The 14,460-nt window shown below is 46.9% G+C and overlaps 1 protein-coding gene across 2 annotated transcripts in view; it reads left to right on the top strand.

Moving 5' to 3' along the window:
* The first annotated feature begins 245 nt into the window (after nt 1-245).
* The window catches only part of LOC140726882 (heat shock protein 105 kDa-like), a 77,039-nt gene continuing 62,824 nt past the window's right edge, over nt 246-14,460 (top strand). For both annotated transcript variants that reach the window (XM_073043845.1, XM_073043844.1), the window contains exon 1: nt 246-425. In XM_073043845.1, coding sequence (XP_072899946.1) covers nt 319-425 — 107 coding nt within the window. In that variant the 5' untranslated portion in view covers nt 246-318. The remainder of the gene's footprint in view (nt 426-14,460) is intronic.

Below are 14,460 nucleotides of genomic sequence, written 5' to 3'. Positions count from 1 at the left end.
TACGGCATCGAAGCACCCAGCGTGGTAGAAGCTTCCAGCGAGCTCGCGAACTTCCTTTCTACGTCAGAGCGTCCGTGGTCGTCATGGTGATCGCGGACAGCCGGGTGGTTCTCGCAACGTGATTGGGTGAAAAGTCTGGAGCATGCGGACCAAATAGGCGGGCAATCCGAGGGATAGTGACGGTTTCTGGAAGTTTCTTCCGAGCTCGATATATAAACTACACGAACCCGCATAGTAATGCTGGTGTATTGGAGAAGCAACAGTGAGTTGAGCTGTTGGTTGTCGATCCTTGTTACTGCACAGGGACAGTAAATAAACATGTCTGTGGTCGGGTTTGATATTGGAATGCAAAATTGTTACATCGCCATCGCCAGAGCCGGGGGAATCGAGACTATTGCCAATGAGTACAGCGACAGATGTACCCTGTAAGTAATGGATTAATACTTTTATTAATAGTTTAATAAAACTATTAATAGTTTTAAATAAGCAAAATAACTTTGCGAACGTGTGCTGTAATGTTCAGCCATCTCTTTAAAATTGGTCCATGGTACGAACAGATTTACACAATGTACTCCGGTTATTTTTTTGTTGATAATATTATGTTCAATTCAGTGAAATATTTTTTAGTCTGTATTTTATGCCGTTTTAACGTGTTCCCCTACCAACGTTTCGAAAGTTCACTGGAAGATCTTGAAGTTTAAAATGTTGCGGGGGGATTTTGAAAGCCTTCTGATGCCTTAAATGTTTACTTAATCTAAGTTAAAGAAAGCTCCCTGTAATAACATCGTCCCTTATTAGAATTAAATTTTCTCTTAATTCGTGGCTTAAATGCATCAAGAATATGCTGGAAACTTCGAGAACTTGGTCGATAGAAATCAAGGAATATCTGGGAGATGTTGCTGCAATCAAATGCACTAGTTTCTGGTAGATCTCACATCTTGAATTAATTGTCGAGTGAATGTGTGTTTTATTCCTTCTGAAAGTTACGTGGAACAAACGATGATGCTGTCCTCGTATATTGAGCCCGATCAGCTTAAAATCCAAAAGTAATTAGCGATTTAAGCGATCAATGCATTCATGTTGCAGATATTTGATGGGACCAGCACAAATGATTGAAGTTGTTTACGTTTAATAAAGGTTTAAAGGAAGTGGTTTAATCTGTGATAATGGGCTTCTAATGAATATCAGTCATAGATATTGTATTGAGGATTTCAGGACTTGAAAATGTTTAACTTTCAAGAAGAGTCCTTGACATTTTACGTTGTTCAAAAATGTATTAGCATCTTGCTCTGGGCATCTAAGTGGCCGTGTAATTTTTGCTTGGAGATGCTGTGCGGATGACGCCTTCAGGTGTCGCTCTCTCGGCCATTCAGGCAGGACACAATGTAAAAGTGCAGATCAGTACTCAGCAAGGAGTAATGCAGGCAGTGTCATTGTGCGGAATCTGTTTTCAACGTGACCTACAATTTGTGATTGGCAGCATTCTGGCAGTAACACAGTGCCGGAGGAAGTCAGCGGGTCAGGCACCATCAATGGAAGGAAATAAAGTTTTCCTTCTCTCTTCGACACGGGAGATCAATGAGACTCTTTCTCGCTGCTCCCCCTCTATCCCATTGTTCTCTTCTATCAGAGTCCTTCTGCTTACAGCCCTTTACCTCTTCCACCTAGGATGTGGTAGCTTTTGACATCACTCCCCCTCCGTCTCCCTCCCCCACCTACTCACCCGCCTTCCACCTCACTATCACCTGTTGACTAATACTGCACTGCTCTAGCTCTTCGCCACCTTCTTGTACTGGCTTCTGAACCCTTACTGAGTTCCTCCAGCGTTTTGTGCGTGTTGCTCCAGATGTACAGCAACTGCAGAATTCCTTGTGTCTTGGCATTGTGATAGCGCCTAAAGCTCTCACAAAGATCAACCACAGTAATCTCTATGCCACTGTTATTGAGCAGTGAGTAATTTAGATTGCTGGTGCCCAGAAAGCAAATCATATTCAATAATTCTCAGATGGCACACTGGAAACAAATTACACAATTTATAATTTTTTTTAGAGCATGCTAAAATCAGACTGAAATATACACTGGCCATTTTATTAGGTACACCGGTACACCTGCCTGTTTATAGTTAACACAAGAGATTCTGCTATACAGCACAAGAACAGGCTCTTCGGCCCACAATATCGTGCTGAACCAATTAAATTAGTAATCAGCTAGTCAACTATACTACTCCCCTCTGCCCAGTGGCGTATCTAAGGTATGGCAAGTATGGCACATGTCCTGGGCACTACTTGAAGGAGGGGGCACCACTGAGCAGTTTCTATTAAAGTCAGACAAGCCATCCTGGGATAGTGAAAAAAGAATTTTTTTTCCATTGTATGGTCTGTCTTTGATTATCATGGGTGAGGTGAGAAGCACTAGGATGGCCTTATTTCAGAGCATTGTGTAAGAAGACCATGAAACGTTTCTTCACGAAGAAGAAGGAAAGTGGAACTGAAGGACGGAAGAGACAGAAGTTGGAGGCAGTGCTGGAGGAAGCCAAGAAGTCGAGCAAGTTCTTCATGCCTTTCTTTGAAAAGCCCGGAACAAGTAGTTTGACACGTTCCATGGAGTCGCCTGCACCTGCACCTGCTACAAGTTTGTTAGAATCTGAAGGTGGAGCAAGTGCAAATGCGTCACAAGTCGAGGAGGAAGTTAAGTCAGATAAATCCGAGTATGATGAGATTAAGAGTGAGGCTGCCACAGAGAACATGGACATGACAGGAAGGGAAGACGATGTGGTGGTGGTGATATTGAGTTTATTGATGAGATTTTACCTGACGACACTGAACCTAGTGAACTGGATGGTGTCAAAGAGCCTTGAACTGTCATACCAGAAGTGATTGAACAGCATGACACTGGACTTCTGAAGTTCGACAAGGATACTGGAAAAACAATTCTGCCTGATGCATTGAGAACAGAAATAATAAAGCTTGGTTCTAAGTATTTCCAGAACAGTGAGGGGCCTTTCCTACCAACAAGTAACCGCTCAATGAACAAAACTTGGGAAATGGTCGTGGTGAGGAAGTGACTTGCTCATGGCTGGTCTATTCCCTTTCTAAAAAGTCTGCATTTTGTATCTGTTGTCTTCTCTATTCCCGGTCAGACCATCAATCCTCATTGGAGCAGGAAAGTGGATTCAACCAGTGGAAAGCACCTGAAAGGATTAGTGTTCATGAAAATGCCAAGAATCATCGGGAATGCTTCACACAGTGGAAAGAAATGGAAAGACAATTAGCTGGAAACAGAGGAGTTATTGACGCGGTATTTCAGTCACAAATTGAGAAGGAAAAACAGAAGTGGCATGGTATCTTGACGAGAATCCTTCACTGCATAAACTCCTTTGCGACTCAGAACCTGGCTTTGCGAGGACACAGAGTAACTTCTGCTAGACGGTGACCCCAATGTGGGAAATTTCCTTGGCTTACTGAAACTACTGGCCATCTTTGACCCTGTCATAAAAGAACACCTCACTCATTTGGAAAGTCATCCTGGATCCACGTCTTATCTTTCACTGGGTGTCCAGAACAAATTCATTCACATGATGGCATCCACTGTTCGCCAGAGTTTACTGAGAAGCATTTGTAAAGCCAAGTACTATGGTCTCATGTTCGACTCGACTCCTGATCAGGCACACCGTGAGCAGATGTCAGAAGTAGTGAGGTATGTGGAAGTTGATTTTGAGAGGAAAACAGTACGTGTTAGAGAGTCCTTCCTTGGTTTTATGCAGATAAGCTGGAAGAATACTGAGAGCTTGGTTGAAGACTTCTTGAAACAGCTAGAGAAGGACGAAATGGAGCCACAAGATTGTCAGTCACAGTGCTATGACAATGCTGCTGTGATGGCTGGACACAGAAGTGGTGTTCATCAAAGAATAAATGACAAAAACAACCTGGCAGTGTTTGTGAATTGCGACAATCACTCACTCAACTTGGTGGGTGTACATGCAGCCAAGGAGGATACAATGATGGTCACGTGTTTTGGAACCATTGAAGCTCTCTATGTATTTTTTCTCTTGTTCAACACAGCGCTGGGAAAAACTCAAAAACGCCATGCCTGTGGTTGTTGAGTCGGAGTCCAAAACCAGGTGGAGTGCAAGGACAGAACAAGTACCTTGAGGAGATACTTCAAGTTCTCCAGGACATGATAGACAATGAAAACGAGACCAGTGAAACAAGAAGTGACACAAGGCAGCTGTACAACTGCAAGCAGAGTTACGATTTTCTGATTCTGCTGGAATTTTGGAACAAAGTACTCATTCACATTGACCGTATTCAAAAGAGGCTACAGGATCCTAGCATGAACTTCCACTATGCTGCCCTGGATTTGAAAGCCCTCCAAGATCATTTTTATGATGAAACAGAAGTGTTAGTCAATGAGTCACTCAAAGAAGGACTCGGTCTCTGGCAAGAATGGAATATTCAAGTTGAAAGATGTCAGACGAAAGAAACGAATGGCTGATGAGAACTCGAGAGATGCTGGGTTAACAGCTAAGGAGGAAATGGAAAGGGTCATGAAGGAAATACTCGACCATCTTCACAGAGAAATGGATGAAAGGTTTGCTCATTTGCACGATACTGACGCCAAGTTTGGGTTCTTTCTCGATGTTAAGGGACTGTTATGGTGCCAACATTAACGACCTAAAGAAGAAGTGCGAAAATTTGGGCGAATTGTACAGCTCTGATGTTGATGGACAGCAACTATATGAAGAAATTTTGGTTTGCAGAATGTTGCTATCAAGGCAGGTCAACATGAAAATATCAATACTTGAAGAACTTCCTGAATTTATTGTTCTGTATGGAGATGAGAGTGTCTTCCCCAATCTTCGCATTGCTATTCTGATAATGCTAACCATCACAGTTTCCATTGCCAGCTGTGAGAGATCATACAGCAAGTTAAAACTAATACTTTCATACTTGAGAGCCTCCATGGGTCAAGGCAGACTCTGAGATTTTGCTCTGTTCAGTGTAGAAAGAGGGGGAAAAAAAGAAAAAACCTAATTTTGATCACATCATACACCAATTTGCGTCAGTCGAAGCAAGGAAGGTGCAATTATAATTTCTATGTAGTGCCATAATTTGTTAGATAAAAGCTTGATTTGCATTCTTGAGCTGATATGGTAAAGTTATCTAAAAAATGGGTGTCAGTTGTTTGGACAGGGGCGCAATTTCAGTGCTTGCCATAGGCGCTATTTTCTGTAGATATGCCCCTGCCCCTGCCTACACAATGTGCATATTGCTCCATTTTCTCCACTTTGCCTATTTAAGAGCCCCCTGAATGCCCCTATCATATTTGCCTCCTACCATCAACTTGGTTATGTAGTGAATTCTTTCAACCAGCTTCCGCTTCCCAGATCTTCCACTTTGAACATAGTACACATACAGTACAGCTCAGAAATGGGTACTTCGGCCCAAAATGTTGTGCCACATCGATTAAATTATTAATCAATTGGCCAACTAAACTAATCCTTATAATGCCTATACAATGTACATAGCCTTCTATTTCCCTCCCATTCCTGTGCATATCCAAGAGTTGCTTGAATGCCTCAATCATATTTGCCTCCTACCATCAACTTTGTTCCTCCAAGAAGACCATGACCTTATCATAGGGTTTGGAGGCTTGTGCCTTGTGTGGAGAACTATGTTGGCTGGAGTCAGGGCTCTATGCTTTGGTTTGTGAGAGGTCATCCATGCCAAATAGGTCAAAGGGTGGAGGCCAGACTAAGAGTGGTCCACCTGTCCTCCAGGTTCGGGGGCTCAGGTCCGGGCTAATAACAGTGATCAGTCAAAACAATTGTTATAGAAACACCTTCTACACCTGACTGCGACTGGTATTCCTGAATCTCCACCCAGGACTTGCATGACTGACAGTACTGAAAACTGAGAAAGCTACTGACGTGAAGAAGGAAGCCCTGAACACCACCAGAGATGGACAACCTTCTTTGCTGCCTTGAATGCCAGCGGCGTGACAGCCAGCAAAGAGATCAATTTGGAAATGTAGTGGCATTCTCTGAAGCAGCTTCCTGTTTCCCAGATCTTCCACTGACCATAAAACACAAAACAGCACAAGAACAGGCCTTTCAGCCCAAAATGTTGCGCCAGACCAATTAAATTAGTCATCAACAGGCCATCTAAACTAATCACTTCTGCCGACACAAGTTCCACATCATTCCATTTTCCTCACATTCATGAGCCTATCTCATCATTATCATCTTTATGTGCCATGTTGTATGATGTGGGTGATCACAATCTCATGTCCATGATTGTTCCTGGCAAAGTCCTCCACAGAAGAGGCCTGCTGCTGCCCTCCTCCAGGCAATGTCCCCACAAAACAGGTGACCCCAGTCACTATCAATACTCTTCAGAGACTGTCCGCTTGGCGTTAATGGTCACACAACCAGGACCCGAGACATGCACCAGCCGCTCACATGACCATCTACCACCCGCTCCCATGGTGCCACCCAACCCCAATCGGGGGGAGGGGGTGGTTCTAAGCAGGCACCACAGCCCGCGCAAGGGTGACCAGCAGTCCAGTGGAGGGAAAGAACACTCCACACCTCCCTAACTAGATAGGTAACCCTGTGCCTATCTAACTGTCTCTTAAAAGTCTCTAACACATCTGTCTCTACCACCATCTCAGGAGTGCATTCCGGCACCAACCACTCTGTGTAAAATAACTTGATCCAGGTGCTGGAGATCTGAAGCAAGTCACTAAGGACCAGGAGGAACTTGGTGGACCAGTCAGCATCTGTGGAGGAAAATACATTTGATGTTTGTGGTCAACACCTTCATCTGGACATGAGGGAAAGAAGGGAGAGAGCTAATATAAAGCAACACTCACAAAATGCTGGAGGAACTCAGCTGATCAGGCAGCATCTGTGGAAATGAATTTAAAAAGTCAATATTTTGGGCTGAGACCCTCCTTTAGGACTGGAAAGGAAGGGGGCAGAAAAAGGTGGGCTGATGGGGAAGAGCAAGAGCTGGCAGGTGGATCCAGGTGAGGGGGATGGTAGGTAGGTGAGGGAGAGAGGAGAGTAGGAATGGTGAAAGTAAAAGATGGCTAAAGAAAGGATGTGCTGGCACTGGAGAAGTTCCAGAGGAGATTTGAGAATGATCCCAGGAATGAGAGGGTTAATTGTATAAGGTGAGTGACGGGGTGGAGATGCGCCTCTATCAAAGAATGTGCAAGGCGCTCCCCCTTCCACCAACCCGCGAGTCACCCCTTTATGCAAATATCTAATCAGCCAATCGTGGCAGCAAGTCAATGCATAAAAGCATGCAATCATTCCCAAGAGTTTAAGTTGTTGTTTCGACCAGAGGTCAGAATGGGGAAGACTTTGACTGTAGAATATCTGTTGGTGACATTCAGGATTGCTTGAGTATCTCAGAAACTGATGATCTGATGGGATTTTCATGCACAACAGTCTCAGAGTTGATAGAGAATGGTGCAAAAAATAACCCAAAAAAATCCAGTGAGTGGCATCTCTGTTGGTAGAACAACTTGGTAATGAGAGAGATCTAAGGAGAATGGTCAGACTGGTACAAAGGTGACAGTAACTCAAATAACCACATGGGTGTGCAGAGGAGCATCTTTCAATGCACAGCACGTCAAACCTTGAATTTGTTAACCTATAGTAGCAGACGACTATGGGCATACACATGGTGGCCACTTAATTAGGTACATGAGGTATTTCGTAAAATGGTAACTGAGTGTACATTTATGGCTAAATTAGATGATGAAATACTTTAGTCCATACCGACCATATCCACTCAGTTAGTCCCTTTTTTCCTGCATTTAGTCCACATGTCTTAAGCCCTCAGCCCTGATTGTACCTGTTCAAGTGCTTCTCAAATAATACTAGTAAATCTGCCACACAATTTCCTCTGGCAGCTCATTCTGTATAATTGCCACCTTCTAGATGAAAAATATGTTCCTCAAGACCTTCTTAAATCTTTCTCCTTTTGCCCTAAACCCATGCACTATTATTTTGAATTCCCTATGCTGAAGAAAATGTAGTTGCCATTCACCTTATCTGTGTCTTTCAGAATTTTAAGTACTTGTATAAAGTTGTCCCTCATTTTTCTGTGCTGCAGGGAATAAAGACTTGGCCTTGCCAAGTTCTACATATAATTCAGGCCCTTTAATCCTAAAAACATCCTGAAATCTTTGCTGCACTCTTTTGTTTATCCACATATTTGCTATAACAGGCTGATCAAAATTATACCCAATACTCTGTTGGGCTCACTAATGACTTGCACAACTGTGAATGCTAAAGAAAGTATTCATTAAGTACCTCCAGGCACCTGTATTCCCCCTTGATCCCTGAGCAGTCCCACCCTCACTCTGGTCATTATCTTGTATTTCATGTACCTACAGAACTCGGGGGTTATTCTTTAATCCCTCTCACCAAGGCCTTCTCATGTCCTTATTCCTCCTCATTCTTCTAAACTCCAGGCCTAGATCAAATGTTCCTCACATTAACTCTTTCATTTGTAAACCACCTCTGGACCCTCTCTAATGCCAGCACATCATTTCTTAGATATGTGGCCTAAAACTGCTCACAATACTCCAAATCTAGTCTGATCAATGCCTTATCAAGTCACAATATTACATCCCTTGTGTGGTGAACTACATATACCTGTCTGGACACCACCACCCCCCCCACCCGCTGACTGCTCCTGTGGCTGCTCCCACTGACCGTGGCTCCTCCCACGGATCCCAGTATAAAGGCGATTGGGGACTCCGCCCCGGCCTCAGTCTCCAGGATGCAGTGTGGTGGTCAATTGCTGCTTGATCTTCCAGCCAATAAAAGCCTATATCTCACCTCACATCTCCGAGAGTTATTGATGGTGCATCAATTTTATTGGCTGGAAGTTTTAAAACATGGAAAGCATTTTACGTCCGGAAAAATTAGACCTTGATCCTCAAAACTCAGAAGCAGCTCTTGCCTTTGAACTCTGGCTTGCATGCTTCCAATCATACTTGGAGGAGGTTCGTGTGACTGAGCCCGCTATTATGCACAGAATCCTCCTTTCGAGGGTCAGCCCCAAAGTTTACTCACTTATCAGGGACCTGCCGACCTACCAAGGGGCACTGGACGCCCTCAAAAGACAGTACCTGCGGCCGGTGAACACCGTCTACGCAAGACATCGCTTAGCGACCCGGCGAGTCGAGCGCCGAGTTTCTCTGAGCCCTACAGACACTCGTGCGGGCCTGCGACTGCAAAGGACTGATGGCGGAACAACATGAGGAGCTGCTAGTACAAGACACCTTCGTTACGGGGATCAGGTCAGTGTACGTGCGCCAGCGGCTGCTGGAAAACACCGATCTTACCTTACGCTCGGCGATCGAGACGGCCGACACGCTGGAGGCTGCTCTGCACAACACTGACGCTGTCCAGCCGCGCGATCCTCCGCCGGTTCCGTGGACACTGCAGACCCCACCACCGCCGCCCGTGAGCGAATTCACCAACACCGCTGCCAGTCGCGAGTCCACGAACTCCCCAAAATTGACCACAGCTGCTGCCAGTCGCAAGTCCGCGCAGTGTTACTTCTGCGGACTCGAAAAGCACCCCTGAAAACACTGCCCGGCCCGAGAAGCGACCTGCTCCGCTGCGGGAAGAAGGGCCATTTCGCCAAGGTCTGTAAGCCTAAACCACGAGCAGGGTCAGGCAGCGCTGCGTGTGAGGCATGGGGGCCGCCATCTTGCCTGCCTGCCTCATGCGAGACATGGGGGCGGCCATCTTTGTTGACGCCACCTCGCCCCACCCCTGACCCACCGGTGCTTACCGGGCACCAAGACGGCGGTTCAACTCTGGCCACCGTAACCCTCGACCAAAGCGCCCCACACCAGCTTGCAAGGTCAATGATGGACATCCTGGTGGAGGGGCACAGGACTAGCTGCCTGTTTGACATGGGCAGCACTGAGAGTTTTATTGACCCGGACACGGTGCAACGCTGCGGACTCGTGACACGGCCGGTAAGCCAGAGGGTCACCATGGTTTCTGGGTCGCATTCCACAAACATCCGGGTGGGTTGTGTAGCGACATTGATGGTGCAGGGCACAGAATATCGGAACTTTGTGCTACTGGTCATGCCTCAACTGTGCACGCCTGTGCTATTGGGGCTGGACTTCCAGAGCCACCTCGAAAGTGTGTCTATGGCATATGACGGGTCCCTCCCACCACTCACTGTCCGGAATCCTCAGTTTTGTGGGATTTCGTCATATACCCCGCTACTGACCACACACACACACACCGACCCACACATCCCACCCTGCTCAGGGAGGGGATCATTGAGCCAAGCACAAGTCCTTGGAGGGCCCAGGTGGTGGTTGTTCGGACCGGGCAGAAAAATAGGATGGTTGTGGACTATAGCCAGACCATCAATAGGTTCACGCAGCTTGACGCGTACCCCATACCCGGCATCGCGGATATGGTCAACCAGATAGCTCAGTACAAGGTGTACTTGACAATAGATCTGAAATCCGCTTATCACCAGCTCCCCATCCGCCCAGAGGACCGCCCCTACACCGCCTTCGAGGCGGGCAGCAGGCTCTATCACTTTCTGCGCGTCCCATTCGGTGTCACAAATGGTGTCTCGGTCTTCCAGAGGGAAATGGACCGGATGGTGAACCAGTGCCAACTGAAGGCCACATTTCCCTATCTGGATAATATCACCATCTGTGGTCACGACTGGTCGGATCACAACGCCAACCTCCAGTGATTTTTCCAAGTGGCCAAAGCCCCTGAACCTTATAACAGGGACAAGTGCGTGTTCGGAACCACCCAACTCGCTATCCTTGGGTATGTCGTGGAGAACGGGGTCATTGGCCCTGATCCCGACCGTATGCGCCCCCTGTTAGAACTCCCTCTTCCCACCACCCTCAGACGGTGCCTGGGCTTCTTTTCCTATTATGCTCAATGGGTCCCCCATTACGCAGACAAGGCCCGCCCCCTGATCAAGTCTACCACATTTCCCCTCTCTGCCGAGGCCCGCGCGGCCTTCAGCCGCATTAAAGGGGACATTGCCAAAGCAACGATGCATGCGGTGGACGAGACCATTCCCTTCCAAGTAGAGAGTTGACGCCTCCGATTTCGTGCTGGCTGCTACCCTCAATCAGGCAGGAAGGCCAGTAGCATTCTTTTCTCGTACCCTTCGAGGCCCTGAAATTCGGCACTCTGCGGTGAAAAATGAAGCCCAGGCCATAGTGGAAGCTATTAGGCACTGGAGGCACTATCTCGCTGGCAAAAGGTTCACCTTGCTGACCGACCAGCGCTCAGTTGCGTTCATGTTCAGCAACCAACAGCAGGGCAAAATCAAAAATGATAAAATTTTGAGGTGGAGAATAGGACTCTCCACCTACAACTATGATATCCTGTACCGGCCTGGAAGGCTCAATGAGCCCCCTGATGCCCTATCACGGGGAGCGTGTGCCAGCGCACAGCTCGACCAGCTATACGCCCTCCATGCACATCTTTGCCACCCCGGGGTCACCCGATTTTACCATTTCGTGAAAGCCTGGAACCTGCCATACTCCCTTGAGGACATCAGCACGATGACCCAGGGACTGCCAAGTCTGCGCTGAGTGCAAACTGCACTTCTACCGTCCTGAAAAGGTGCAACTTATCAAGGCCACCTGCCCCTTTGAGCAACTGAGTGTTGACTTTAAGGGCCCCCTTCCCTCCATCGACCGCAATGTCTACTTTCTCAACATTATCGACGAGTACTCGTGGTTCACCTTTGGCATCCCCTGCCCCGACACCACTGCCACGTCCGTCACAAAAGCCCTGCACCAGCTCTTCACTCTGTTCGGATATCCCTGCTGTATCCACAGTGATAGAGGGTCCTCCTTTATGAGTGACGAGCTGCGCCAGTACCTGCTAGCTAGGGGCATTGCTACTAGTAGGACCACGAGCTATAATCCCCGGGGAAATGGACAGGTGGAGAGGGAGAATGCCACAGTGTGGAAGGCCACACTTTTAGCCCTTAAGTCAAAAGGGTTGCCGGTCTCTCGATGGCAGGAGGTCCTCCCCGAGGTACTCCACTCTATCTGCTCCCTGTTATGTACGTCCACCAATGCCACCCCTCACGAGCGCCTATTCTCTTTTCCCAGGAAGTCTGCCACTGGGACCACCCTACCAGCTTGGCTGACATCCCCAGGGCCAGTGCTGCTCCGGAAACATGCGAGGAGCAATAAATTCTCCCCGCTGGTCGAGAGGGTTCACCTTCTACATGCGAACCCCCAGTATGCCTACGTGGTCTTACCTGATGGGCGGGAGGACACGGTCTCCGTCCGCGACCTGGCGCCCACCGGAGCAGCAGACCACTACCCCGAACACTCCACGGTAACTATGAACCCTGTACCCGAGGTGACACCGCGCACACTGAGCCCTACACAGACTCCTCACGACACTCCTATACCGGGCGTCTCGTACGTGTATATACCAGGCGCCTTGCACACGCGTGAGGGATCACTGACGCCTAGTGGGCTGACACCTCCAGTTAGGCCGGAACCAGCACACCCACCGTCTCCGGTGCAATCACCACCGGCACCTGTGCAATCACAGCCGGTGCTACGTAGATTGCAGCGACAGATTTGACCACCTGATAGACTTAACCTGTAAATATACTTGTAAGAAACTTCGCCCCATGGGGACTCTCTTTTAAAACAAAGGGAGGGTGAATGTGGTGAACTACATATACCTGTCGGGACACCCCCCCCCCCCCCCCCCCCCCCCTGCTGACTGCTCCTGTGGCTCCTCCCACAGACCCCGGTATAAAGGTGATTGGGGACTCCGCCCCGGCCTCAGTCTCCAGGATGCAGTGTGGTGGTCAATTGCTGCTTGTTCTTTCTTCCAGCCAATGAAAGCCTATATCTCACCTCATATCTCAGAGAGTTATTGATGGTGCATCACCTTGCTTTTGTATTTTACTCTTCTGGAAATGAACATGGCATTTACTTACTACTGACTCAACCTGCAAATTAGCATTTTAAGGATCCCCAATTGTTTAAGTGCTATCAATCTTCAGAGCTACATATAGTATGACTATAATGCTCTTGTCATACAAATAAGCAATGAACATCAAGGGAGCCTAATCTTCTACTCCAGACATGTAGTAGTAATACTATGGCTAAACCATCTGTCATTCCTGGGTGTATCAGCATTGACCAGAAACTCAACTCGAAGAGCTACTAATCCTGTAGCCAATGAGCAAATTAAAACTGGGCATCTGATGGTGTATAATTTGCCTTCTGACTTCCCAAAACTTTATTCATAATGCATAAGTCACGAACACGATGGTGAACAGTTCACGCATGGATGAATGCAGCTGCAAAAACATTCAAGGACAAAGCAGCTTCTAGGGTGCTGTTTCCTATAATCCCTTGAAACTTGCTAGTACCCTGATTGAAACTTACTAGCTTCATTGGAAAATTTATTGTAATATTTTTCAAAGAAAATAAATGCACAGCATTGTACAACAGTCTTAGACACATGTATATAGCTAGGTTGCCTAAGCTGTTTGCATAGTACTGTAGTAATTTTATGTATTGCATTACACTGCTGCCCCGGAAATAAAAAATTATGTGAGTAATGATAATCTTGATTCTGATTTGGGTCTCTATTGTGGACTGAGAGTAGGAAGGGGGCAGGGAGATGGGAATCATGATTAAGAAAAGGGGGGGAAAGGAGAGGATGGGGAATGGGGTGCACCAGAGAGACATTCTGTAATAATCAATAAAACAATTGATTGAAATCAAATGACCTTGCCTGATGTCTTGTGGCTGGGTGTGTCTGCACCTGTGCCACCCCCTGCCCCTGGCACTCCTTCTCTGTCACCTGTCCCACAGCTCACCACCCTCACTAATCCCAACATCCTTTGCTCCTGATACATTTACAGTTCTCCACATCGATTAAATATAGTACTGTGCAAAAGTCTTAGGCTCCCTTGCTCTATATATAAAATACCTGATCCCAACATGCCGATGCAGCTATAAAGCGACTATATTTCATTAGAAGTTTGAGCAGATTGGGTGTATCACCTAAAACACTTGCAAATTTCTACAAATGTACCATAGAGAGCATTTTGACTACTTGTTATGGGAGGAGGGGACTACTGCACAGGATCGAAGTAAGCTGCAGGGAGTTGTAAAATTAGTCAGCTCCATCATGAGCAGTAGTCTCCATAGTATCTAAGATACTTTCAAGGAGCGGTGCCTCAAAAAGGTGCCATCCATCATTAAGGACCCCCACCAACCAGTACATGCCCTCTTTTCATTGTTACCATCAGAAAGGAAGTACAGGCAGTCCCCTGGTTATGTACGAGTTCCGTTCCTGAGTCTGTCTTTAAGCCGGATTTGTACGGAAGTCAGAACAAGTACATCCGGTATTATTTAGCGTCAGTTAGTCAAACCTTTGTCTTAGTA

The sequence above is a fragment of the Hemitrygon akajei genome, chromosome 4, assembly GCF_048418815.1.
Source record: "Hemitrygon akajei chromosome 4, sHemAka1.3, whole genome shotgun sequence".
In the NCBI taxonomy this organism is placed as follows: Eukaryota; Metazoa; Chordata; class Chondrichthyes; order Myliobatiformes; family Dasyatidae; genus Hemitrygon; species Hemitrygon akajei.
Note: the sequence above shows the minus strand (reverse complement) of the source record. Positions and strands in the feature narration are given on the sequence as shown.